Source organism: Artibeus jamaicensis, unplaced genomic scaffold (assembly GCF_021234435.1).
Source record: "Artibeus jamaicensis isolate MK-2021 breed Jamaican fruit bat unplaced genomic scaffold, CSHL_Jam_final contig_497, whole genome shotgun sequence".
NCBI lineage: Eukaryota > Metazoa > Chordata > Mammalia > Chiroptera > Phyllostomidae > Artibeus > Artibeus jamaicensis.
Window position 1 is genome coordinate 8,755,148 of NW_026521863.1, and position 26,061 is coordinate 8,781,208.

At 36.8% G+C, this 26,061-nt stretch overlaps 1 protein-coding gene across 9 annotated transcripts in view; it reads right to left on the reverse strand.

Annotated features, from left to right (window-relative positions):
• SCAF8 (SR-related CTD associated factor 8) overlaps positions 1-26,061 on the reverse strand; it is a 181,915-nt gene that overhangs the window by 111,290 nt on the left and 44,564 nt on the right. For all 9 annotated transcript variants that reach the window (XR_008392283.1, XR_008392282.1, XR_005079671.2 and 6 more), the window contains 13 exons: positions 25,497-25,627; positions 22,444-22,620; positions 21,278-21,357; positions 19,468-19,585; positions 17,336-17,467; positions 16,955-17,067; positions 15,116-15,309; positions 11,590-11,690; positions 8,361-8,474; positions 7,266-7,422; positions 5,379-5,512; positions 3,681-3,825; positions 1,845-1,913 (listed from right to left, as the gene is read on the reverse strand). Coding sequence is in view for 6 of the 9 variants with exons in the window: in XM_053668784.1 (XP_053524759.1) it covers positions 1,845-1,913; positions 3,681-3,825; positions 5,379-5,512; positions 7,266-7,422; positions 8,361-8,474; positions 11,590-11,690; positions 15,116-15,309; positions 16,955-17,067; positions 17,336-17,467; positions 19,468-19,585; positions 21,278-21,357; positions 22,444-22,620; positions 25,497-25,627 (1,665 nt within the window). In the remaining 3 variants the exon portion in view is untranslated. The remainder of the gene's footprint in view (positions 1-1,844; positions 1,914-3,680; positions 3,826-5,378; positions 5,513-7,265; positions 7,423-8,360; positions 8,475-11,589; positions 11,691-15,115; positions 15,310-16,954; positions 17,068-17,335; positions 17,468-19,467; positions 19,586-21,277; positions 21,358-22,443; positions 22,621-25,496; positions 25,628-26,061) is intronic.

The following is a 26,061-nucleotide window of genomic DNA, read 5'->3' on the forward strand; positions in this document are numbered from 1 at the left end:
ACAATTAAATATTTAGAATTTTTAGTCCAATTTCTATCACAAACTGTTAAGTCATTTATGTGGGGCTTTGTATGAGCCTCACACTTAACTCTCGATTAGCTAGACGACCTGTTAGCACGTGAGAAAGCTGTAAAGCCGGGCACCACCACCTGGGACCATGTACAGAAATTAGGAGGATAAAATCAGACTACATAAGCAAATAGGAGAGTATCTGGAACACGGTGGCATTTCTCTTTCTCAATTAAATTTATCCCAGATTTTCCAAAATAATTAAGAAAAAATAACTGAGAGGTAGGCTCTAGGACGAGTCTCTATGAATGGTGAACACTTTTCTAATTTTTAGAAAAAATAATTCTTCCTACTTAACCAACAATAACAAAAAAGAATTCTAGACACTACAGGAGAGTAAAGAGTTTAAAAATATAAGGAAAATGGGTATCATCAAAAGGGAAGCTCTCTATCATATACACTCTCCTCACAATAAAGTCCTCTGGGCCAATATGGGGCTAAAAAAACTAAGAAACTCTCAAAAACTGATGCAGTCCTCTCAAAAAGGTACAGAGGCAACAGGAACAGTCTCTCACCAGTCAAGGATGAAATTAAAATGCAAAGAGACAAGTATATGCAACTGCATAATCTATGAACACTAAAGAAAATAAGGAGAAAGAGGTGAAAGGAAAGGAAAAGAGGAAGAGAAATAAGAGAAATTCTCTCCCAGCTCAAGCTGTTGGATATAATCGGAAATACCTTAGAACTCACTCACTACTATCAAAAATGGCATTCACAGGAAAGAATTTACTATCTACCTGTACAACTGTATTTCAAGGTAACTACATACTATTGGTTAATGTGTTTTTTTTTTAGAGAGAGGGAAAGGAAGGGAGAAAGAGAGGGAGAGGAACATCCATTGACTGCCTCTCACACCCCCCAAAGTGGGGACCTGGCCTGCAACCAGGCATGTGCCCTGACTAGGAATCGAACCGTTGACATTTTGGTTTGAAAGCCGCTGGCTCAATCAGCTGAGCACACCAGTCAGGGCAAGTTTTTCTTTATAGAAAAATTCTAGCTAAGAAATATGTAAGGAATTATAAAAATAAAAAAATCACCACTTTGAAACTAATTAAAAGTAGATTTAAGGATAATGATTGATGAATGAAAAAGCATCAGATGCAAATGGGAAGGGAACCATTTTAATCACCACTACCTGAATGCTCTGGTACATCTTACATCATTTCAGGAGAAAAAGAAGGCACTGCATAGCGCCTGATATGATGTAGTATCAGATTTACAGTACTCCACCTTTAAGAATTCTCACCAAAAAAAGCTGAAGTGAAATCAAAGCAAGCCTTTGGTGCTAAAAATTTCCTATTTACAGGAAATTCAAAGAGTTAGAAGAACAGATTCAGTACCACAAAGAAGCAAAAAAAAAAAAAAAAAATCAAATTCATTATTTGAAATCTTGCATATAGAAGTGAACTGTTTCTCCAACAAGTCGAAGATATGAAGAACTAAAAAAAAAAAAAAAGGCTTGGGCCACACTACTCTAAATTAAGGTATTTTACACACACACACACACACACACACACACACACACACACGACGTGGAGGCCCTTCTCTGAATTCTGACTAAAGTAAACCAATAATAAAAAGATATTTTGAGACAAGAGAGTCAATCTGAACATGGATTGGCAAATGATGCTGTTAACATTTTAAAGTAATTTAGCAAAAAAAGAAATGCACGTATGGAAATTTTCATCATAAAAAATGAACAATAATTCACAAAAATGAGAAGCGACACATTAACACTAGCAGGAATTAAGAAAACTCTAGAACCGAGCACTCACGTGTTGGTACCACTGGTGGAATAGTGGGCGGGGGGACAACAGGCGGTGGGACGGGAGGCGGCATGAAACCTACGTTGAAAAAAAGACCACAAACAAAATAACACAGGAAAAGTTCCTTCTTTTAAATCAAAGATTTCAACAGCTCTAAGTGAAATCCTACTTTCCTACAAAGTCATTACTGCAACCTCATATTTGTGAATGTATCTTCCATTTTAAAAAGTACTTTTGCACATACTACCTTATTTGATCTGTAGTAAAGTATAGAGTAAGCTAAGTAATGCATAAAGATCCTCCTCTGAGCAATTCTACTTTTCACCCACTTGTTGAAGTCCTGTGGCACTCTCTGTAATGCCATAAAATTAAAGATTAATATAAGCCAGGCAGCCTGTTTATATGTTAGCATCGTGAATAACTACCTGGGGAGTTAAACGCTACATTTCAAGTTGCTGGTATTACATGCAACATTATCTGTAAAAGATGCTACTGTATGTCTTTGATACATATGATGTTTACCCACTAGATCAGATATTTTCATTAACCTTGGTTGTTATGTTTTCAGCATTAAAATAAATCTTCAATTTAATACTGACTGTTTTGTGATTTTAAATATCAAATGATCAAACTATAAACCTGCTTCCTAGTGTTTTTCAAGTACAGAGCTAACATTAAACCCAATTAGAAAGAGCTGCTGAAAATAAGAAAATAATAAAAATATATGATTTTCAACAACTGAATGCTAGGCAATGACTTCATAAAGTCTACATGGTATGGTGTTTGAAATAATCATTTAAACATCTTCTGAATAAAATTTTTATTTTTAAAATCACGAATACAGAAAATATTTCCCAAGAGTAATTTTCAAGTATGTAAAATATACAGATAAAATTCTAATTAAAATCTGCATCAATTTCAAGTTATATATTAAACTGCAATTTTAAAATTTTATAAGACAAAATTTTAAAAGACAAAACGAAGAGACAAGACAAATTACAACCACTTTCAGACAATGAGTTTACTTTTTGGCCTTGTTAGTATTTTAGGAACTCTATTTAACAGCTAAAAACTTAAATTACAAAAATCAAATTATAGCACCGTGATTCTATAATAGGCAAATAATTCTACATAAGCAATTATTTTTATTTAATTGATGATGTTACATAAACAATAGTTTTTACCTAGAAACACTGATTTAAGCAACTTTTATCAACAATTAGATCAAAAAATGTACTAGGGATTCAATTATCATTTTAAAATAGTATTTCTAGACCTGGCTGGGTGGCTCAGTCAGCTGGAGCAACGTCCTGTGCACCACAAGGCTGCAGGTTTGACCCTGGTCACAGCAGGTAAGGGGGGCAGTCTGACACACGCACACGTGCATGTCTGTATCTATGTATGTATTTCTCTTTCTTTTTCTTTCTCCCCGCTCTTTCCCTCCCCTACTGTCTCTAAAAAAAAAAAAAAAAAAAAACTGAAAACAGTAACCATATCCTCATATGAGGATTAACTTTAAAAAATTTCAACATAAAACTTATACTATTTTAAGAGTATTTCAATAATTTTAAAGGATTCCTTTTCTTCTGTCAATGCTTCTTGAAGTATGATCCTCCAGCAACCTGCATCACCTGGGGGACTTGTTAGAAATGCAGTGTCTCATCCCCCCTTAGTCACACTGAAGCAAAAGAGGCTGGCCCAGCTATCTGCTTTCCCATACCCTCCAAGTGACTCCAGCATGTGCTCAGGTTTGAAAATCACTGCTCTATAGCATTTTAACCTGGAAAAAGAACCGTTAAATAATATTCTACATAGAGCTCCATTAATAAGACAAAATTTCCTTACCAGGAGGTGGTTGTGAAGGGTTGAAACTTGCTCGTAGAAAAGGAGGTGGAGGGATTGGACTGAAGCCAGGAGGAGGAACCGGCATGGACACAGGGAATGCTGGTGGGACCAAACTAACTGTAGGCACAGCTGGTGCTACGGGAATCTTTGTGGGAGAAAATAAAAAGTCCATAAACCATTTTGTCCACCTGCCATGATTACATCTTTGAATTTCTAAAGGTAAATTATTTCTATTTTTTGTTTACGAAGGTAACAAATACCATTATATTAAGTTGCTTTGCTTTTTCCTTTTTGTATACTTGTAAGTAAGCCTACTTGGAGTAAAAGCAAGGCATTATTATTCAACAGAGTGAAATCTATCTAACATTCAAGTGATGTAAAGTAATGGGCACCTATTTGAACAGTGTATATCAGACTCAATTTTAAATTGCCGCTTTCCACTAAATTTATAACACCTACCCTGTTATGTAACCTACCATCAGGAAACATGTCAATAATAGCTTTAAAATGACTCCAATTTCTCATAAATTTATTTTCTACTGCTAGCATAAAAACTCTGTACCCATCCTAGGAACACTAACGCCCAAATAAATGTTTATCTGCCCTACTGTTGTACCTTTCTTCTAAACTTCCTATTGTATCAACAGTCCATTCAACACCTTAACTTCACCATCTGGAAGACACTTCAAACACACAAAACTAACTCCCAATTGTTCTTCCTGAAAGAACCCTTCCCAAAGACTTTCCCATTTTCAGGTAACAGTAACTCCATCTTTCCCATTTCTCAGACCAAAAGCCTTGCCTCTGCTTTCTCACAACTCAAAAATCTAATCACGCCATGAGGTCCCACTGGTCAGACCTTCAAAACACACCTAACACCCCACCACCTCTCACTCCTCCACTGCTACCAGTTTAGCCTGAGTGGTCGCCGTCCCGCATCTGGATCGCTCCAACTGCCTTTTCGCTGGTCTCCCAGATTTCACCAATGCCCACTAGTCTATTCTCAAAACGGTATCCAGTGAAATCCTTTAAAACTTTATGTCAGGTCAAGGCACTTCTTCCTTCAAATCCTCCATAGGCTTGACATCTCAGAGAGAAAACCAAAGTTCTCCTAGGTCTCCTTCCTAGAGGGCCGCCTCTCACTCACTGTGCTCCAGCCCACGTGCTATTCCCGGAACAGGCTGAGCATGCGCCTGGCCTAGGGCCTCTTCCTGGGATAGCCAAATGGTTAGTTCCCTCCAGAGGAACTTTAAGATGTTGCTCAAATGTCTCATTCTCAATGATCTCCCTTGACCATGTTATTTAAGACTGTATCACCTACCCAGGCTGATCATCCTTATGCTACCTTTTTCCTCCCACAGTATCTCATAACCTTATTTACTTTGTATTTTCTGTCCCCCCTTTTGAGAACAAAAGCTCCAAAAGGACAGGGGTTTGAGTTTGTTTTCCACACTGATTTACCCTAATCTCAGGTGCCTAAAACAGTGTTACAGAGCAGACAATTAGTCATTATCTATTCAATAAATAAATACTTACATACAAATTAGACCATCTATACAATTTTTTTTCTGAAAAAAGTTTGATATAACTCATTTTTATTACATTTTGAACACTTTCCTCCCAGTTTTATAGAGTAAATACATGAGTGAAAACAGAAATATAAACAAAACATTCAACCACAAAACACCCAGCACTAACCTGTAACATAGCAACAGGTGGAGGAAAAACCTCTGCCTGGGTCGTGACCACTGTCTCCTTCTCAACTGGTGGTGGGCTTTGAGTTGTCTGGACGGTCTCTTTAACAGGTTCTGAGCTTTTCACAGTTTCCCACTCTAAACAAAACATTGGGAATTGATTTCCTCTAGACAGGTGCAACTTGTCATCTTACTTGTGTGTATACATTTATTTATTCCATGCTCGTCTAATTTCTTCAACTGCCTGGCACACCTATCTTAAGGTGTGCTCACAACTACAGGTGCCAATCTAGGTTCTGCACATTAAATCTGATTAGGATACTAAGGAGTCCAAAGGGTGACAAGAGCCCAAAATGGAAGATGGTGAAGTATCTGGTCTAGAGAAAACACTTATAAGGAATATAACATATGTATCTCAAAGGCTGTCTGACACAAGAGAAACCAACCTTATTCCATATTTTGCCACAAGGGAAGAGCAACAAATACTAACCAATACAGAGTAATCTTTCTGAATGTACGGCCAGGCAAAAATAGAACAAAGACGCTCTGACGGTTCCCCCAGTGGTCGTCCATCTCCCTCAGACTAAGGAGCAAAGTCATTACACAGCCTGCTAAGACTTCATGTGACTCCTTCATCCCCTCTCTCTCTCAGACCGCATCTCCTACTACACACTCCTCCCTTACTTTGCTCCAGGCCTGCTGGCCTCATGGTTTTTTAAATAGACTTTGCACTTGCTGCAGGAATGTTCTTTCCCCAGGTGGCCACACATCTCATCCTTCAAATACCACCCTCTCCATTAGGCCTTCAATCACTTACACTGAATTATCTCCACACCTAAACTGCCTGCCCCCTTCTCTGATCTATCTCACTAAAACCTGCCAACACAGAAGTACTGTATAGTTTATGTCTTTCATTCATGGTCTTTCTCTCCACTAGAACATGGTTGGCAAACTTTTCCTACACTGAAGAAGTTTAGACTTTGCAGGCCATATGTTCTCTGTTGCGCTCTGTAAATGTTACAGAACAGACTGCTGGCCAGGTCTGGCCTGGAGGCTAGAGGCTGTCAGCGTCTGTACTACAGGGTGCACTACAGCAAAGGGCGTCTGTCTGTCTGCCTCACTCCTATAATCCCAATTCCTAAAATTATGCCTGGCAAAGAGCAGAAATAAAATATTTCTTAATTGAATAAATATTCTGGAGAAACATCGTAAGAAATAAAAAGAGAAAACAACCAAAAAAGTGTCTAAATAAATGTACTAGCCTAAGAACAAAAATATTCTAAAAATTAGCTCATTATGCTAAAAATATGTGAAGAAATAACATAATCATATTTCAATTCTTTTAAGTTTTTTTACTGTTTATAATTAATCATCATTTTTAAGTGAAATTTTTTAAGTAAAGGACAAGTTTTAAAAAAAAGCCAGAAGATCATTTGTCATAAGCATTCTCAAACTGCACGCATACGAACCACAGCTCTCTAAACGCAGAGTCTATTCCTGCCATTCTCAACATGGATACTAATCAAAATAATCTGGGAAGTTTCCCAAAGAAGCTTCTGAAGTCTCCAGTTCTCATTTAAACTCAAGGAATTGAAATATTTAGTTTAAAAAACCTCCATACATACAGTATACAACTCTCTCTTAAGAGAGCAAAATTTTGTTAAAGACGAGCATGAAAAATGCTACATCTGTAGGCTTCGAAAACACTACGGAACAGAACCTTTCAAGCATGCACACTAAACACTGTGGTGCTTCGTATTTCTTCTCTTTTGGGGGGAAGAATCCAGGAGCCAGAACAATCCCAACCCACCCTATCATGAAAAACTCCTATCAGTTACAATCTTTTAAGTGTACTTTTTTTAAACAATGAAAGCACCCTCAGGGTTCTTACCAGTATTGACAGTTTCCTGGTCAATCATGCCCCCTTCTGCAAAACCTTCCAAGTCATCCACTTTAACTTTTTCCCATGGTATGTATGTCACTCCAAGGTCCACATCCCAGAACTGTTTGTATTCAGTTTTTACACCCTTGTTTAAAGCCCAAGCAATCTATCAGGAATGAGGAGAGGAAAAAAGAAAGATTATAAATACTGTTCAGACAAGGTAAAACATTCAAAAACATGTAGACAATGTAAATACAAATAAAGCTAGTTTTAAAAACCAGTGGGCGGGTATAGCATCATTGCTGAAACAACAGTAGCCACGAAACATTTCTCAATGTTCTGTTTTTGTTTGTAAATAAAACCTGCACCAGATACCAATGGTGTTCATGAGATTTATTTCCGCTTCTTACTGTCACTTTAAAACACATTTTCAGAAACAAATCCAAATCTACTTTTCACCATAAAGATGTCAAGCTACATTACCGATAACTGGAATAGTTGTTATAACTTAAACTGTTGGTACTCCAGAAAACAGGAAAGGGACCAGCGACAGACACTTTAGTTTATAAAGAGAGACTCTGCCATAAAGTGACAAAGCACAGGCATATTAACTCCCTTGCAAGCAGTTGTGTTCAAGTTTCTAATTCAGCTGCAGACACTGATGGAATAAATTATCTCCAAATAGAAATGAAGTGTAAATTAGTCATAAGAAGTAAAATTGGAAAAATGCATAATAGTTTAAAAACTAAGAGTATAATTCAAATAAACCCTTTACAAGGGCCTGAGTTATATAAGACAAGAAGTTAAGAAGAAGAAATTAATCCTATAATTAAGGGGTATGGTTAGGAAGCATTGAGAACAAGTAAAGACAAACTTATATAAATCTGCGCATAAAATGGTGACCTGTCCACGTGAGATTTAAAAGAACTGCTTGACTAAATCTGGTTATTGTTTTACCCATATCTACTTCTATAACTCAACAATACTAAAATAATAAATTTGTCATAGTTTGCCCAAAACATTAAAAATAAAAGAATTAAATACAGAAACATTCTAATAATCCAATAAAACAAAAGCCATGTTTCCCTCCTCCCCCAGTCTCACCTTAATGACCTTGGACCCAATTTTATACGACCCAGAACTAAGTTTCTGAAGCGCCCGAAATGCATCTTGTCGATGAACCATGCAGACGTAAGCACAGCCCCGGGGAGGAATCATCTATGTAAAAAAAAGTTCACTTTAGAAGGGGTATAAGGAGCACAATTCATTCCAGCATTTTAGGGTTTTAATGGAACAGAACTTTGACTCTTGACAAATACTGAATTGCTTTCCCTTTTCTTCCTCCAGCTATCTGTTTATTGGTTCAATTCATGTGCAACTAATGACTTAGTTTTTAAAAAATCCCCAAATTAAAAATTAGTTGGATCTCATTCTAAGCCATGATGTATATGAAATCTTAAATAATCCCATAAATTTAAAGTTTCTCTGATACACAGTAAAAACTATTTTGAAAAGTATAAAGACATGCATACAATACTACTTAATGAAAGAAAAATAGTATTGTATGGCCAACATATTTGAAAGCATTCAATTTATTCAGTGTTAGGTCAATTTTTTCCAATGTTATGTTGAATAATGTATGAAGAATTTTTGTTTTGGGTAAGTATCTTATCGCTAATACCAAATCCATAATCTACAACAAATGATAAAAATAAAGCTTTTCAATTATATAAAACTTAATTTTATCCAAGTACTTCTGGAAATATATTTTAAAATTAATACCAAAGCAGCCTCAATGTAAGGATCTAAGAGTTTTGTTTACAAAGCATTTAACTATTCAACAGACTATCAGATCACAAAATTATCCTTAATGTATTAATTCAGAAAAAGAGAGGATTTCAATTTCTTTTGAAGAACTCAAAAGGTATTCTATCACTTTATTATAACTCAGTATCTCATAAGCTGTTTGTCAAAATAAAAACCTTTCCCTCAGTCTCACTAGCACTTCAAGCTACTGTCACTTTAATATCAAACCTTTCCAAAGAGAAGTCTACCTAACCCCTACATACTTCAACTCCTATGAGGTATACCCACTCCTTACCAACCCTCTGAAAATATTTTCTTCAAACTCTCTAACGACCTATTAAATGCTAAATCTAATAGTCCTCAAACACCCCTAAAACCAAGTAAAAGATTTCTAAATCTTATTATCAATTTTTCAAATCCAAGATTTTATCACTAGTCATTCGGTATATTTCAATTCACAAAATAACTCAGTACCTATTATTTGTAAGGCCTACGCTTTTATTTTTCCATATATTCTATTATTTATATGCAAAATATAACAGATGTACAAATAATTGTTTTGTCTCTATAATATGCAAAGTCCTACTGTTGACACGGTGGGAAATACAAATAAAAGAAGACAGGGCCCTGACCACCTCCGGGTTCCAGTTGGGAAAGACGAGAGGTACACGGAGAGCTACTGGGTAAGTCCCAACTAGAACCTGATGTGCCAAATGAGGTGTCGAGTCAATGAACCTAGTGGATTCCAGAGGACTAAGGGTCCCCAGCAGCTATGGTGGTCAGGGAAGGGTTCCTAGAAAGCAGACTTTCTTCTGGGTTTGCTCTGCCTGGCATCATGTGGACCTGATATATTTTTTCCATGCACAGCTCACATTTATTATCTCTTCCTTCCGTCTTTCATTTCCTCACTAGCGTCTTGGCCCTTTTTACTTCATTTACAATTCTGCAGCTGAACTGTGTACTTCTCCCGCTCGGGGACAGCTGGTTCCGCCTGTTGTCAGTGGTGCTCTCACTCACAGTGGGGCTGGTTAGCAGACTGGTGGATGCAAGGGCCCTCAGCTACTCAGCTTATCCCAGCTCCATGTGGTCTTGCATCTTCCATAAGACTAGCCCAACTTCATCACATGGTGATTTCAGTACTATGCTTTTAAAAAGTAATAGAACAGGAGGGAGACAAGGGAAACTAATGCCCAAATGACTGATGAAAGAAAGACTGCAAACATCATGAAAGAGCTGAAAATCCAAAATGCCACTTGGATTCACGATCTGGTCAGGGCGGGGGTGCTAGCTTTACAGCACTGTGATCTGATCAGGGGCATCTCTGTTTTCTCACATGTCAACACATTTCTGATATGCAGCGAGGGCTGAGAACCTCTAGTTTGAGGGCAGGGAGCAATCAGAAAAAAACTTCGAAGTTTTATGTTCATGGATCTGAATGACAGTTATGTTTTGACAGGTGAAATTTAAAATACCTACAAGCCCTCTTGATGTGTAGAAAGAGGAATCTGAAATAACTAGTTGAAACACTCAACCCATCAGCTACTTATTAACCAATCACCAATTTTTTACCTGTAACTCAGGCAAATCACCTAGTTTCTTCACTGGTAAATTAAAAGATATTTGAATTACTAACCAAGCATCTTGTGAGACTCCCATTAGATCAAACACAGTTGAAAATAAAATACAAAATGGTCAAATCCAACTCAAATAAAGAATGCTCTTATTAATACAGAGAGGACAAGTTTGGGCATATAAGGAATGTTGGGCATATAACACTAGAAAGGAAAACCAGCTAATTTTCCAGTAAATAATAAATAGACATAGTATAATAACACTAGATACAATAATAGAGTTAGTTAATTTTAAGAGTCCTCAAACAAAGAAATATAAAGCATTTCTTTACTTAGTTTTGGCCCCAGGGAAAAACAACAGCCTTTCAAGAGGAAGAAAATATTCAAAGAAGGATAGTGGGTGGGGCAGAATCACTGAAAGAACTAAATTGAGGAGTGAAAAAGTTAAGCTCCAATGACTGGAGGTGCCCTGGTCACACAGGTCTTCTTGTCCAAGGTTGGATTTCAGAGCAAGAGACAGGGAGGGGGAGGAGGTAGAGGGAGGAGGCTGGCAAATGACTGGGACACCAAGCCCAGCTAAGTCTCCAAACTACCTATGTGCTTATGTGCCCGGGAGCACAATTCTGTGGGCCTCAGTTTCCTCATTTCCTTTTTCTAAAAAAGGAATTAAACTGGATCACACTAGTACCTGCAAGTCAAACACCTGACGTTTTCAGGAATCAAGTGCTACACTGCTATAAATCCCCTAGGAATCTTTGTTAAGAATTCCATTTTAAAAATTAATTAAGCACAGCAATAAATAACAGCAGAATATACACAGAACTAATGAAAGTCGGACAACCCTTGTGAAGATGTGTAAAGGCAGGTACAACTGACTAATTAGGAACTGAAATGACTCCCTGTATGGGTGACAACCCTACTCTTTTTAACTTTATTTTTCAACAACCGATACTTACATTAATGGATTCAATCTGCCCAAACTCTTCAAAAAGGTTGGTTAAGTCCTGCTGCGTCGCCTTCTTGTCCACCTGGCCAACCCAGAGAGTGGTGCTGCACACTGTCAGACATGAGAGACAAATGACCTGAATCACAGACAGTGACTTTTTTCAAGGTGCTAAGGAAAAAGCTCTACTAACAATAACATTAAAATTTAAGACAACATATTTAAAATAGGTGCTAAAGGACATTTCTGTTATATTTAAAAATCAACTAAAATCTTAAGTATCCATTCGTATCTATGCCAAGTCAACCTTTGTCATGACACCTGTTCTCAAGCTGGCTACACAGGTGAATCACCTGGGGGTACCTGGGTCCCACTGTATAAGACGGTGATGGTATGGATATAACAGAGGAGGAGCTGGGAGTTTTAAAATACTATAAGCAATCTGAATGTGCAGCAGTTTCAAAACCACTTTTCACTGCAATCCTGTGTACCTTTTAAGTATTTTTCTGGGCTGGAAAAATTAAGTGACATTTCTCCCTAATCAACAGTTAAATCTCAAATCAGTATCTTATCCTTAAAGAAATAATGTGCATGAAAATATAAACAGTGAAAGACTGAATCAGAACTCCTTAAGTGTTAAAATGAAAGACATGGAAGCCACAAACCATTAATAAACAAATGTCACACGTGAGACCTCTTACCACTTTAGCTATTACTATTCACGCCTCCATAAACATCTCCCTTTCCTGAAGACACTTTAAAAATATTACAGGTAATATAGTTGCAGAGTTTTAATGTACAGTTGACCCTTAAACAACATGGGTTTGAACCCTGCAGGTTCTTATACGTGAATTTTTTTCAATACATAAAGTCAGCCTTCCATGTCCCTAGGTTTTACATCTGAGAATTCAACCAATCGCAAATGGAAAACAGTCTTTTCAATCCCCCATTGGTAACTTGAGGAAATGGGGGCCAACTGTATGCACTGTTATAAGTCACTTTATATAAGGGGCTTAAGCATCCTTGAAGTTTACTATCTCTGAGAGGGTCACAGAAGCCATCTCCCATGGACATTAAGGGATGACTGTAATTAAGTTTCTGGGCAGCCATAAGTTACATGCAGACTTTCAACTACTGGGGTGGGTGGGGTGAGTTGGGGTGGGCTGGGGGGGAGTCAGTGCCCCTAACACCCACAAGAGTCAAACATCAAACATCAAACTGCACTTGAACTTTTATCAGTGTCATTTTTAAAGAATAAGTTTCCAGCTTTTTGATTACCTTTGATCTATAACAGGGCAGGCCTAGAGTAGGTTTTACTCTAGAACAACATTAAAATGTAACTATTATAAGATGTCCATTGAATGTGTATTCAATGAGGTCTCTCTGGCTGGTCAGAACCCAAACAACTTCCACATCTGCATAAAGTTTAGGAATCTTCAGCTAAGAGATCCCAGGTAATGGTTCTTTTCCTACTATTTCTTTGCCTCATGTAGTCTCACTCCACGCACACATAATTTAGTTAACAGTCTCAAGGGAAAAAGTTTTCTTTTGCTACTGTTACAAAATACCAGAAAAGTAGTTTAAAACACACAAAAATGTGTACTTTCACAGTTCTGATGTTCCTAAATAGGGTGAGCTGGCTGCATTCTTCCTGGAGGCACAGGGGGAAATTTGTTTCTTTGCCTTTGCTAACTTCCACAAGCGTCTGCATTCCTTGGGTCATGACCTCCACCTTCACAGCCAACAGTGTAACATCTACCAATCTCTGTCTTTCTCCCTCCACCTTCACATCACCCTTTCTCTCTCTGGCCTTCTTGTTTCCCACTTATAAAGATCTATGTGTTGCACTGAGTCCTCCTGAATAATCCAAGTTAACCTCCCCACATCCTGAGGCTTGTTAACCAGGTCAGCAAAGTCCCTTGTAACATGTACTGTAACATATTTACAAGCTACAGTGATTTAGATGTGGACATCTTTGGGGGACCATTAATCAACTCACCACAATGCTAAGCAAGTTTGTGGACCTCTCTCACCGAAGAGTTCCCACCTCTTCTTCCTCTGTTCTATGCATCACAGCTGCCTTCACTGCCCCGAAATATGTTCCACGTCTCCCATACTCTTTCAATGTTGTCTCTCTACAAATCATTCCCATGGTTAACTTCATTTCTTCCCAGAAAGCAATAATGAGTCTCTCCCATTCCATGAGGAGGGGACACCTGACTCCTGGGATGATACTATTTGAGGGGGTTTCATATACCCAGAATTATTCATAAAAACTCTTGTGTTCTAAGGACTGATGGCAGGGAAACACTACTGCGTATGTTTAAAAGTTTTTATGTGGTTGGGAACCACATGAAATGAATATTGCTTCTCAGTAAGGAGAGTTTTAAGGTAATAAATCAGACAAATGTTTCACCATACTTCATGTGCTGTTTTTTTTATTGTGTTTTATCCATGAAAATAAAACAGCAATAGAAAAATAAACCTCATGGTCAGTAACTACATAAATGGTGGCAGCAACAACATGACATATTAGGTGAGAAACTAAATGAAAGAGACACAATGGAAAAGCCAAGTCCTAAAACTGGAGATTCTGAATGCCTTCATGGTAATCACTGGGAAAGCACCGTAGATTTTATGGTCACACCCTGGGTCCTTCAAGGGGCCCCCACACTGAGAGATAAACAGAAACTTTCAGAGTGAGGAAGAGCACCATTATCAGATTGACACTGGATCTCATAATCAGAAAAGATTCTGGCAAAATCGCCAGAGCTTGCTAAAGTGCCCTAACTTAGCAAGCAGAAGGCTACTTACTGCCTTTAATTAGAAGCCCGAACTTCCAAGATGCTTCACCATTACTATAAGTTATACCAATTATTTATCTATTTCCTTGATAGAATTTGGAGATCTCTGGAAATCAGATAACCTGATCAATGTTTAGCTTTTGGCAAAGAAAAACACTTTGGGCAGAATTTGGCACTAGTTACAACTTACCTTCCTATACATCACATTCCTACTAAGTGAACTCTCCCCCAGCCCTCTCCTAAAATAAACTCCCACTACTATCAAAGTTGTTTTAAGCATATGTTATAGATTAACATATAAAGGAGTGACTCCTTCAATATGGATTCAGTAAGTTTGTAAGTAGCTTTAAAATTTATATGCTTCCTATAATAATTACTCTTGCAGACCTGACAGGTCACCAGTTAGGACATCATGCACAGAAGTCACTATGTCCACATACTAAACACACTCTGCTCTAGGTCCACTTTACGTGTCATTACTCCAGTCTCGTATTTTCTAATTTAACTTGTATTTTTTTTTAAAAAATCAACTCTCACTGATTTTAGTATTTAAGTAGAAACTGCTCCTTTTTCTTTTCTCCCCATCACATTATAAAAACCACGGATAAAATGACTCATTTACCAAACCACTTTTCAAATTCTCAGTCCTAAATAAGACGTAGAGACTGCAGCAGGTAACTAGTTTCCTAGTACCTGCCGACACGCAGTTTCTCTAAGGGCACGTCCGTCACTCACCACTGAGCGTTTTAGACCTGACCGGAGGCAGCCCCTTCTTCTGCCGCTCCTTCTCCCGCTCCCTGGCCCTCCTCTCACTGGAGTACGAGCGTGACGACTTCCTCTTTCTTTCTCGGGAGCGGGAGCGAGATCGCTTTCTGTGTTTCCGCTTTCGAGAACCAGACCGTGACCGAGACCTCCGTTTTCTCGGTGATCTTAAAAAAAAAAAAAAAGACTTTATTACTAATGATGGGTTTTTTTCTATCAAATTTTTACTTTTTTTAAGGGGGGGGGAATGGTCACCTTACATTTATCTACCTCAAAAAAAGATTTAAGTATAATCAAGTATCAAACATGCATTTTTTCAAATCTCTGTCCTGCTAAGGTCCACACAAGCTGTAAGGTGTTTTTTTGGTAACATAATTCCTACTGAGTCTGGATTATTATCCACAACCAAGAGGAACGAAGAATGAGATCCCAGAAAGGGTTCACGTCCTCTTAGTGTCCTCCAACTTATTTTTCAGAGTCAAAAACAGGAATAAAAAAACCAAGAAAATAGAAACATCCTTTAGGAGGTGATAAAATGTCACATTTTTAACGGCAAGAAACAAGAATAGATCCAGCAAAGAATCAGGCCACTATGGAATTCTGTTTACGAGCTTTTGACTTCTGTAAATGACTTCTGTAAAATTTCATGGTGCTTGCCTTTAAAATACAAGGTGAAACTGAAACACTCTCTTTTTTCCTGTCAACCACATGCCACTTAATTCTCTCCAAAATTCTTACTAAGGAGAAAATAAAGAAGGGGCTATGCTGCCACAAAGTTTTCAGCACTAACACTGTGACTGCTTTAGCCAGACAAGTCAGTGACATGAGGTAGAATTACAGAAAGCTGAATTGACAGGATCTCATTTACAAGAGGTAAATACAAATAACATTTTGAAACAAGTAATAAATGACTGAAGAAGTGGTCAAAAATACTGCCTCCTTTTCTAACATTTACTGTAAATAGCTTCAGGGTACCCATGTATAAAACACAGGGCATACAAAGTGTTGAGGACTAATGACTCAGTTTTAAGGTAGTTTGCAGTAAAAACAATGTCTACTACATGCTACACAAAAATTTACCAGGTTAAGACAAAGCATCTTCAGCTCAAATTTGAATGAGCGTATACATTGATGCACCTTAGCCACACTGAAAATCCCACACACAGAAAAAAAAAACATTTGGAGGATGTTATATAATAGTCTGATATTATGCTTACTTTACTGTTCATAAAAATAATTTATGTAGTTTTGCCTTTACGATCATTTTTGGTATTGTTATGAGATGAAGTGGAATGTAAGAAATACAGTAATTTCTAAAACTGTTCCTCTGTACCCTGATTTAACTGTGGTTCAGAGACATTAATATTCTAAAAGGTGGATGTCATGAAAATATTATTAACTACAATCAGGTATACTACAAAATCAAAGTCTCATGATATGGCTGTGATTTATGTATATCACTTGAATAAATGGCCACAGATACATCCAATTAAAAACAGAACTCTTTGTTGTTGTTGTTCTTAGGGAGAGAGAAACATAAGATTGCTGTTCTACTTATTTATGCATTCACTGGTTGACTGTTGTATGTGCCCTGAGTAGGCACCGAACCGGCAACCCTGGCAAACTGGGACAATGCTCTAACCAACCGAGCCGCCGGGCCAGGGCCAACAAAGTATTTTGTTTTTCAAATTCTGCATTATTTTTTTGAGACATGTCCCTCTAAAAAAAACATTTCCTTTAATCTTGGTGCAAAACAATAAAGCCAACATTTTAAAAGTTTACACACAACTATTTTTGAATATTATGTAGAACCTTGAACGAGAGCGTGAATGTGTTCTTGATCTTGAGCGAACAGCCACTTTCTTTGCTTCTTGTTCAAAGACCTCTTCTTCCACTCCCTCTTGCCCTTCATCTATATCCATGTCCTTAAAAGTCAAAAGAACAGCAAACAAACAAAATGGGTGAGACCCAGCACACGGTGACAATTCTGCCTTACAAAATACCCACCGCAGGAGCACTCATGTCTCAGAGTGAAACAGCTGGAGTGCAAAGCTCAGGCTGGGGGACGAACACGTCACCGGTATTTTACACAAATAAAAAATATTCTACCTAAAATAAAAACTACCATCTTCTGTAATACTTTCCTCTAATTGTTTTATGAATTTATGACGCAGAAAAGCATGGACTTTTTACCTGCTGCTGAATGTCTATGGAATCATCCAAATTTGCTTCCGGTTCAAGGAAGTGCTGCTGACTGCTCCCTTGTGACGGTGACGCAGAGTGCTCCGAGCCAAAGGTTCCCTCTTGACTGTCCTGAGGGGTTGCCTTTCGAGAATGTACACATACACAGACATGGGGAAACAGTGAATACCATCACAAAGAAAAACTTAAGCACACAAAAATGACAATCTTTTAAAAGAAGCCCAAGACATGAAGAAACCCCATGCTTACTTTTTTATAATCAATCTAACCCTACTCTTCTGTTTAAATCCAAATTCGCTTAAAGTATGGAATATGATAAAAGGTGAGAACTATAATTTTAGAATAGAATGATAGGATCAAGTAGGTCTTCAAATTTTTAATTGTGGAAAATATAAACTATCAAGAATTAATAAGGGGATTCTATCATCAAAGCTACACAATGGCAGCCTGCACGTGTGGTCAGGGCTACCGTAGAGGACACTAGAAACCCTACTCTTCTCCCTGAGACACTATAAAAACTTCAGACAGCCATACTGAGCTTACTAGTAAATAAAAATGCTTCATTTTTCTACTTATTTCACCATATCTTAAATACAGTAAGGCATTTGATTAGTGGAGCCAAATACACAATTTGTTCAATTTGTTGCTCTGTGGATACACTTCTTCTCAATTCTAAATTTGTTTTAAACACTATCCACTTTATCAATTTAGAAAAGTTGTTTTGCTTCACCACTCCCCTCTCTTCATCATTCATTTTTGAACAACAAAGCTTTTAAGGACATCTAACTCCTTTCAAAGAGGTATTTTCTAAAATTTCAGAGATAATGTATAGAGCAATTAACTAAGCTGAGAGGTTTGGGGGAATGGACTGAGATTCTTAATCTCAAGTTTGTATTAAGTTTCACTTTTCACTTCAGTAAGCTGGTGTTAATTACAAACTGGTCAAGAGTTTTACCTCAATTTTACTGCTTCTACTAAACTTTGTGACATAAAACTGGAACCAAGGCAATTCAAAGTGTCCCTTTCATGAATGAACGAACCTGTCTGGATAAACTCTTCCATCACAACTATTTCTTGCCTCTGTAAAAGCTGTGATTTTTTAATTATATCACAGACAACCTGTTTCTTTTCCTTGAATTAAAATTTGTGTTTTTCTTTAAACATCCAAATGTTCTTCTCTATTTTCAACTTCCTGAATTCTCAGGCAGATCTGTATCTGACATTAATATAGTACCTACTCCAAAAACTTCTAATCAGAATTTTTCTTCAAAATAAGGAATGGAAATCCATTCTCATAATTCCAGGTACACATTCCAGGCTAGCAAATATCATTAATAGTCTTTTTTTTTTTTTTTTACTATTTGCATCAAAAGATCAAGGTCAGACCCGAGCAGCGTCTAAGACCCACTCCCCTTTTGATCTAAAGTAACTCTCCCCCTCCCACAGTTCCAGAGTCCTTCTCTGGTACCTGTTACAGGAACCAGAAGTCTGCCTGTGTTCGCACAGAAACGTGCTCTGTTAGAGAAGACGTTACTTGAGGTCTTGCTTTTCTGTTCACCTCTGTGCATATCATGTCTAACAATGCTTATTTTTAAATGTTTGTGATGTGGCATTAAATTCATTTTCATTGGAAAGTTTTGACTATTAGACAGATTAGATGTTTCATTTCACTGAACTTCAATTTCCTATGGTGTAAAAGGGGTGTCCAAAAGGCCTATCTCGTCAGCATTAAATGTAATCGCAAGTAATAAAGTTCCTGCCACGTGGTAATAGCGTAAGCAAAGGCAGCAGTCTACTCTGTGTTCACTACCATCAACACCAGGAAAATCTTCAGTACCTCGCTTGACAGAGCTAAATGGAGAGGGACTAAGTTGTAGCACTGAAACACCACCTCTGTCTTCTGTTCTCCACTTCCAGTATACCAAAATTAATTTCTACAATATTCTCAGTCAACTCATAAGTTTCTGGAGTACATTTTGATTATAGAAAAAACTGTGAAGACCCTAGAAAGGCTGACCTTCCTAGTAATAGTGAAGGAAAAAAAAATCACCATACTTAAGCCACACTCATTTGTAGAATGTAGACAGCAATACCCCTAAAGACCACAAGATGGAGTTGCAAACCTTTTGAGGCTGTTGCTGTTCCAAGAGCTGCTGCCTGAGATGTTCAAGGTTTTGCTGCTGTAGTTGCTCTGCTATCTGATGAAAAATGGAATTGTTCACAGATTCTGAAACATGAGAACTAAAAGGAAAGACAAGTGGAAATATATTTTAAAACCCAGTAAAGATAATACAAAAATAACTGAGTATTCAAACCCCCAATGCCAAATAAATGAAATATACAGTAATTTTTACTTTTAGAATATTAACAAGAAAATGGAATACTTTAGAAATATGTTAAACCAAAAATACACTCAACAACACTTCAATAGATGACATATTAGAGATACTTTAATGAAGATCTGGTATTATTATCTCACACTATTAAATACAAATAAATTAGTAGTTTTTACAATAAAGTATTTTAAGAAAGGTTCAATAAAGCACTTCTAAAAACAGTGTTTAAACATTGTCACTTTAACTTCTCTATGAAATTGTGGGGAAAATGTTCTATCAGTACATATATAATCTGTAATTATAACTGACAACAAACTTCATAAAATTTTCTTTCTTTAGAAAAGAATTCACATCAGGTATGTTAACAGAAGCAATGTTTAGATAAGAGGAAATAATTTAACTATGCTCTGGGAAATTCGCACCTGGAATTCTGTGTGCCACAAGGTAAAACAAACAAAAAAAGAGGACATCCCAAAAAGAACAATGAGGATAGTGAGAAGTCTTGGAAAAAAGATTATGTCATTTGGAACAAATAAGCCTAAGGGGAAGAATGACATCTATCTTCACAAATTAAGGAGCCACGTTAAAAGATAAGATGCAAAAGATAAGGAGCAAATTTGTTTCCTTGCTTCAGAAAGCAAAACAGATGAGTGTGTAGAAGGCAAATCAAATCAGGATTCACTAATCAAGTAACATACAACAATAACAATTACTTAAATTCTTATAATGAAAGGCATTACCACACTGGATAAATATCCTGTTATGAGGACTGTTAAAGATGATTCTTATATTGTTCAGGAAACTGATACACATAATTTCAAATGCTTCTTCTAACTTCAAATTAATAATCTAAAATATTAGTTTAAAATTTTTCAAGTAGGATCTCTTTATCAAAAGAATATTTGCACTTTATATTCTATAAATAAGTCCTTAAATATATTATCTCAATACAAAAACTAATAACCTATTTGAAATAAGATTCTGAGAGGCTCTCCCCATTCCTTACCCATCTTCCATTCTCCCACCTTCCATACCATCCCCAAGAAAGTTCTGCCCAGTGTTGCTCTCACAAACCCTCAAGGAAACCTAGGGCTCTGAAAAGTTGTTTGGACAAAAAATAACTGATCTGAAGAAAAACATACAATCAATTTCTTTACAGAAACAAAATCCCTACAACCCTAATTCTTACTTCTGATTAGCCTGATACACTCCTGGAATCTGGTATACTTCCCAGCACTAGAAGCAAGTTTCTTTCCTACTATTTCAAATATTCTCACAAAGAGTTAAGTAACTTAAAGGCTAATACAGATGTAGAGAATACCACAACTAGATCAATATTTCTATAAAGCCTTTTGATGTAGTCCAACTATTTGCAAAGATCTGAAAGTCACAAATAATATAGCAAGGCGATGAGAACAAGACAGCAACCCTACTATCATTCTGTAATGTTAGAGCAAATGTTAAAGTACTTATGCTATTCCAAAATAACAGCCTAACTTATTCAAAGTATACCTAGTAGTTTAGAATGCATTGTCCCATCCAATGTTTATAAAAATTATTAAAAAATTATGGTTATAAAGAAAAACATGATACTTACAGTTGAGAAGTTGGAATTTCTTTTTTGGGTTCTTCACTATGTTCAGAGTCTTCCCCAAAATCAAACCTATCCATCAACTTCTAAGGGGGTTAGGGGAGAAAGGAGTGAAAGGAGGAAACAGATTAATAAGTGCTTCTCACAAATACATTACAAATGTTATTTTATTTAAAGGTCGATGACATCCCACTAATTTATCTGCATCATTCAATATGGAAATGTTTCGTATCATTTTATATTTTGCTAGAATAAAACATTTTATTTGAGTGAATCCTTACTTTAAAGTACTTTCACATACACTGCCTTATGTAACAGAACAAATCATGACACAGTATAAAACACTAATATTCTCTAGAAGAGAATATTTGAATTAAAATTAAGTGGCTTGCCAATGGTAATAAAGCTTGATAAAAAAACATCTAGGACTATAATCAATGACCTTTCCCTCATACAGTTTTCTTAGAGTGCTCCGCTATTTTCTAAATGATCAACTTAGAGGATTTTTATGTCATCTAACCATTTGGAGTCAGAATAAATTATACTTGGAAGCTGCTAGCTAAAAAATCTAATAACTCAATAAATCAGTATTTTCCATCAAAAATAACAGTAGCAAAAATAAAAATAATATAAGTAACACCTCCAAGGTATTTTAATATTCCCATAATTAACAAGAATACTGAAAGTATCACACAAACAACTACATATGAAAGGTTTTCAACTTTAAAAACTATATATAATTAAGCCTCAATTTATCGAAGTATTACAGAATACTGATAACTTGTAGAAAAGTTGTTCTTGTTCTTTGACCTTACACTAAACAGTTTGAACAGGTTAGAATTATAGAATACCATAATTAGTATATCTGTAACTACCAAAAAAGAAATTTAAAATTTCAGAAAGTAATAATTTGCCTCAATGGTGAATTCACAATTTTACTGGTTGGTAAATCTTTATTTTTATAAAAACAAAAATATTCTAAATGTTTCAAGCAGAATTATGAAATTACTCAATTTCTTTCAGAAGGTTTAGCCTTTTTGTAAAACTGGTAATATCTTACACAGCACAGTGGATATGTAACTAGTTCTAGGATAACATGCAGTTAGAACCCAGGTGGTAATACACAAACCCCCACAATTCACAGAGAACAGATCTGGTCTCTTCATTCCCACCTTGTTAAAAGACACCCCCTGCTCCAAGGGATTGAGGGTGTTGGCTGCCGCAGCTGCAGCTGTGAGCTGTGCAGTCAGAGCCTGCAGCTGGACGACGAGCCCAGCGTCCAGGGCCTGCAGAATGGACGGCTGAGGCTTCTGCTGTTGTATCTGTAAAGTCTGTATTAACTGCTGAAACTGGAAGGGAAACAAAGGGACACTCAATACAAACAGGGGCTGGGTTTTATCTATGAGAATGCCTATCTAAAACTTCTACTAAATAAAACTCGTTTTAGTCTCTGGAGATCAAAAAAAAATGAACTAACTCAGTAAGTTAATGTTTTCGAAAATAGATTTTCTGAGCAGAGATAGCACATTCCTTATTAAATCTGTCTTGCTTCTGGAAAGTCAGAAAATTTTAAACAAACAAGTGTTCATTCAATGAAAACCAGATAAAGAACTCATCGTAAGAAGAGGGACTTTTTCACTAAGCTCTTCATCCTTTCTTCAATTAACTTCTTAATCTCTGTGAACAGCAGCACTGACCACAACTGCTATCTTTCAGATCTGCCATCTGAAACCTGCCCTTGGAGCAGAGTCCAAAATTAAAGAAACTAAAGGTGAACAGTGCAGCAAGAGTTTAAAGTATCCCCTGTTCCGTCTCTTCACCCACCCTCCTAAAAAAATAGAAGATATTTTAAGTTAGGTAAACCCTGAGTACATCTTAGAACTAATTAATATTTTTCTAATTAAGAACTAAACCAAGTTATAAATCTAAAAAGTTATCAGTTTAGAATAAAAGAAAAAGAAAAATAGCAAAGTTACTGCTAAACAAGACATCTGTGCTCTTTAAGTCAAGTTCAACTTATAGTGGGAGAAGGTAAATACACCACTCAAGATGACACTAAGTAAAATAATTTCATGCCTATCTAAAAAAGCAACATCAAAACACAAAGGAATTGTTTAACTGTAAAATAAACAAAAACTACTAATGTAATGGCAAAGAAAATATTTTTTAAAATTTGATAGTTGAGTTACTGCACTGAGGAAGCTGGCTACATAACAGGATGGAAGGAGAATGAGGAAGGAAGGGAAGGAGGAAAAGGGGGAAAGAACAGGGGGGACAGGAAGGAGGAGAGCAGGAAGAGCCAGAGGGAGGGAGGCCCTCTCTCCGTTATGCACTTTAACTGCCCCTCTGACACCCCCGTTCTCCCCAGCAGCACTGGTATTTTTCCCAGTCACCCAGGTTCGAACCACTGCGGGATCCTGTTTTCTCCACTCTGAACTTCATGTTCTATAAATCATTGTCTTCTTGATCTGTATATACTCCTTCTTCTGGAAAACCCCTTCCCCTGCTGAAGTATTTAGTCTCACACATACTTTTTTAAAAAATGGAAACATCTATGAATTAGTTTCAAAATATCAGTATAATAAAATTAATAATTGAATAACTTCATGTATTATCAATTCATTTTCCCCAGCTATGTGAAAAATGTAGAAATTGCATCAATCTATGACTATAATCAAATTGGTTTTTATATTTTTAAAAGTCTAGAACGGTCCCTTTTTGAGGTTAAATGTCCGTTGAGAGTCCCTAACCCTACAATTGTTCACACAGTCACTACTCCACTGTCATTGTTACTGGAAGATAAGGTACTCCCTGTCTTCAGACCTTCTCTCCTCTGCCAGTCATTGAAGTACTGTTCAGATTCCGTGCATTCAGCGTAAAAAATCTCTGGAGTTCCCCACTACTTAGCATATCCTTTATTTCTCATTCCTTCATTTATGTCTAGTGAACCCAGGCCCCCCCCCCCACCTGAATCCACCATTTCAACTTGGTTTCTAACAACTTACCTACGCAGGCCACCTCATCCTCCAGACAACTCAACCCTAAAATATCTTTTGTATGCCCAATATACATGATTCATTCTACAAAAGAAAATACTGAACACCTGCTATAATCTTGAAACTGGAGACACAGCAACGAACACAACAAACAAAAATCCTTGCCCTTGCACAGCATACACTCCAGTGGGAAGAGACAAAGAATAAACAAAATAAGTAAATTATACAACGTAACAGAAGGTAATAAGTATTAAGGAAAGAAATAAGGCAGGTAATAGTGAAAAGGAGCCTAAGGAAATAAAAGGTAGAATTTGCAGTTTTAAATGACTGTTTGAAGGCCTCACTGAGGTAATACTTAAACAAAACCTCACTTCACAAGAATAAGTGAAAAAAGAGAGTTCAAGAAGTTTTACTGTACAGATCATAATGAATTTGCTTTTGAAAGGACAGGTTAAAAAAGATGCTAAAGATGGACTATTCTCACATCCTGAATTTCAAGTCTGAATTAAAATGCCACTTCCTCAAAAACACTTTCTCTTGGCTACCCTCTAAATTCTGGCCCTTTCCGCCAAACCTAGCTTTTATTAAGATTCACCCTACCCTGGCCAGGTGGCTCAGCCGGTTGGAGCATCATCCCGTACACCAGGAGGATGCAGGCTCAATCCCTAGTCAGGGCACACACCGAGCTTGCAAGTTCAGTCCCCGTTGGGGTGCCTGTTAGAGGCACCTGATCCATGTTTCTCTCTCATCAATGTTTCTCTATCTCCCTCTCTCCTTCCCTCTCTAAAATCAATCAGTATATCCTCAGGTGAGGATTTCAAAAATAAATGTTTTTTAAAGATTTACCCTGTTCTAAGTCATATATTACTATCTACACTTTTCCACTGTCAGTCTTCCCCAAAGATACTCAATAGAAAGATGTCTCCAAGACAGGAGACCTCCCTGTCTCGTTACTGGGGTAACAGTAGCTCCTAACAATGTGTGACGCAAACCACGTGCACTAAGTCAACATCTCAGTATAAAGTTATTTTTTTATAAAACAATCTTTAATGACCAAAGTGTTCATGATGCATTACTAAATGATTAAAACAAGCTACCCAGTATAATGTATAATGTGATACTACTTTTACAAAATAAAAAACACATACTCTTCAGGTGGCACATGATAAAACAATTCATCAGGAAAATGAGTTCTAAATCATCGTCAATGTAACCAAAAAGCTGCTCACCTGCTGGCCTTGAGGACTCTGCAAGATCTGAGCCACCGCTGTAAGCGTGTCTGTATTTGCTATCTGGGACACCCACGGATCAGGCAGACCCTGGACCACGTTGGCTGGAGTAACAGGTGTCACAGGAGTTCCTTTTTCAAAAGACATCACATCCACCCAATAAATATGTAAGTAAAGAAATAACACTTGAAAAGAAAAAACGTGCTCTCCCACTTTAATAAAATCTATACAAATTTATATACATATTTTTCTTTTATTGTCCTCACTTTGAAAACCCATGACAGAATTGGGTAGGGGAAAGTACCCAAAGGATCATCTATGCTTGTCTTCAATGAACTACTTTAAGGGAGGCTACAATGCTTAGCAATTACTAAATCTTACTACAGGAGAAAATTCAATTATGTAAGGAAATATACAAAACACAATCTTCAACGAAAAATTATAAAATAGCATGTATAATATGAAACTACTTTTGTTCAAAAATCTGTGTGTACACACACCAAGAACTAAATACATACCAAAATGTTAACAAATGTAAATCTTGGATGATAAAAAAACTGTAAAT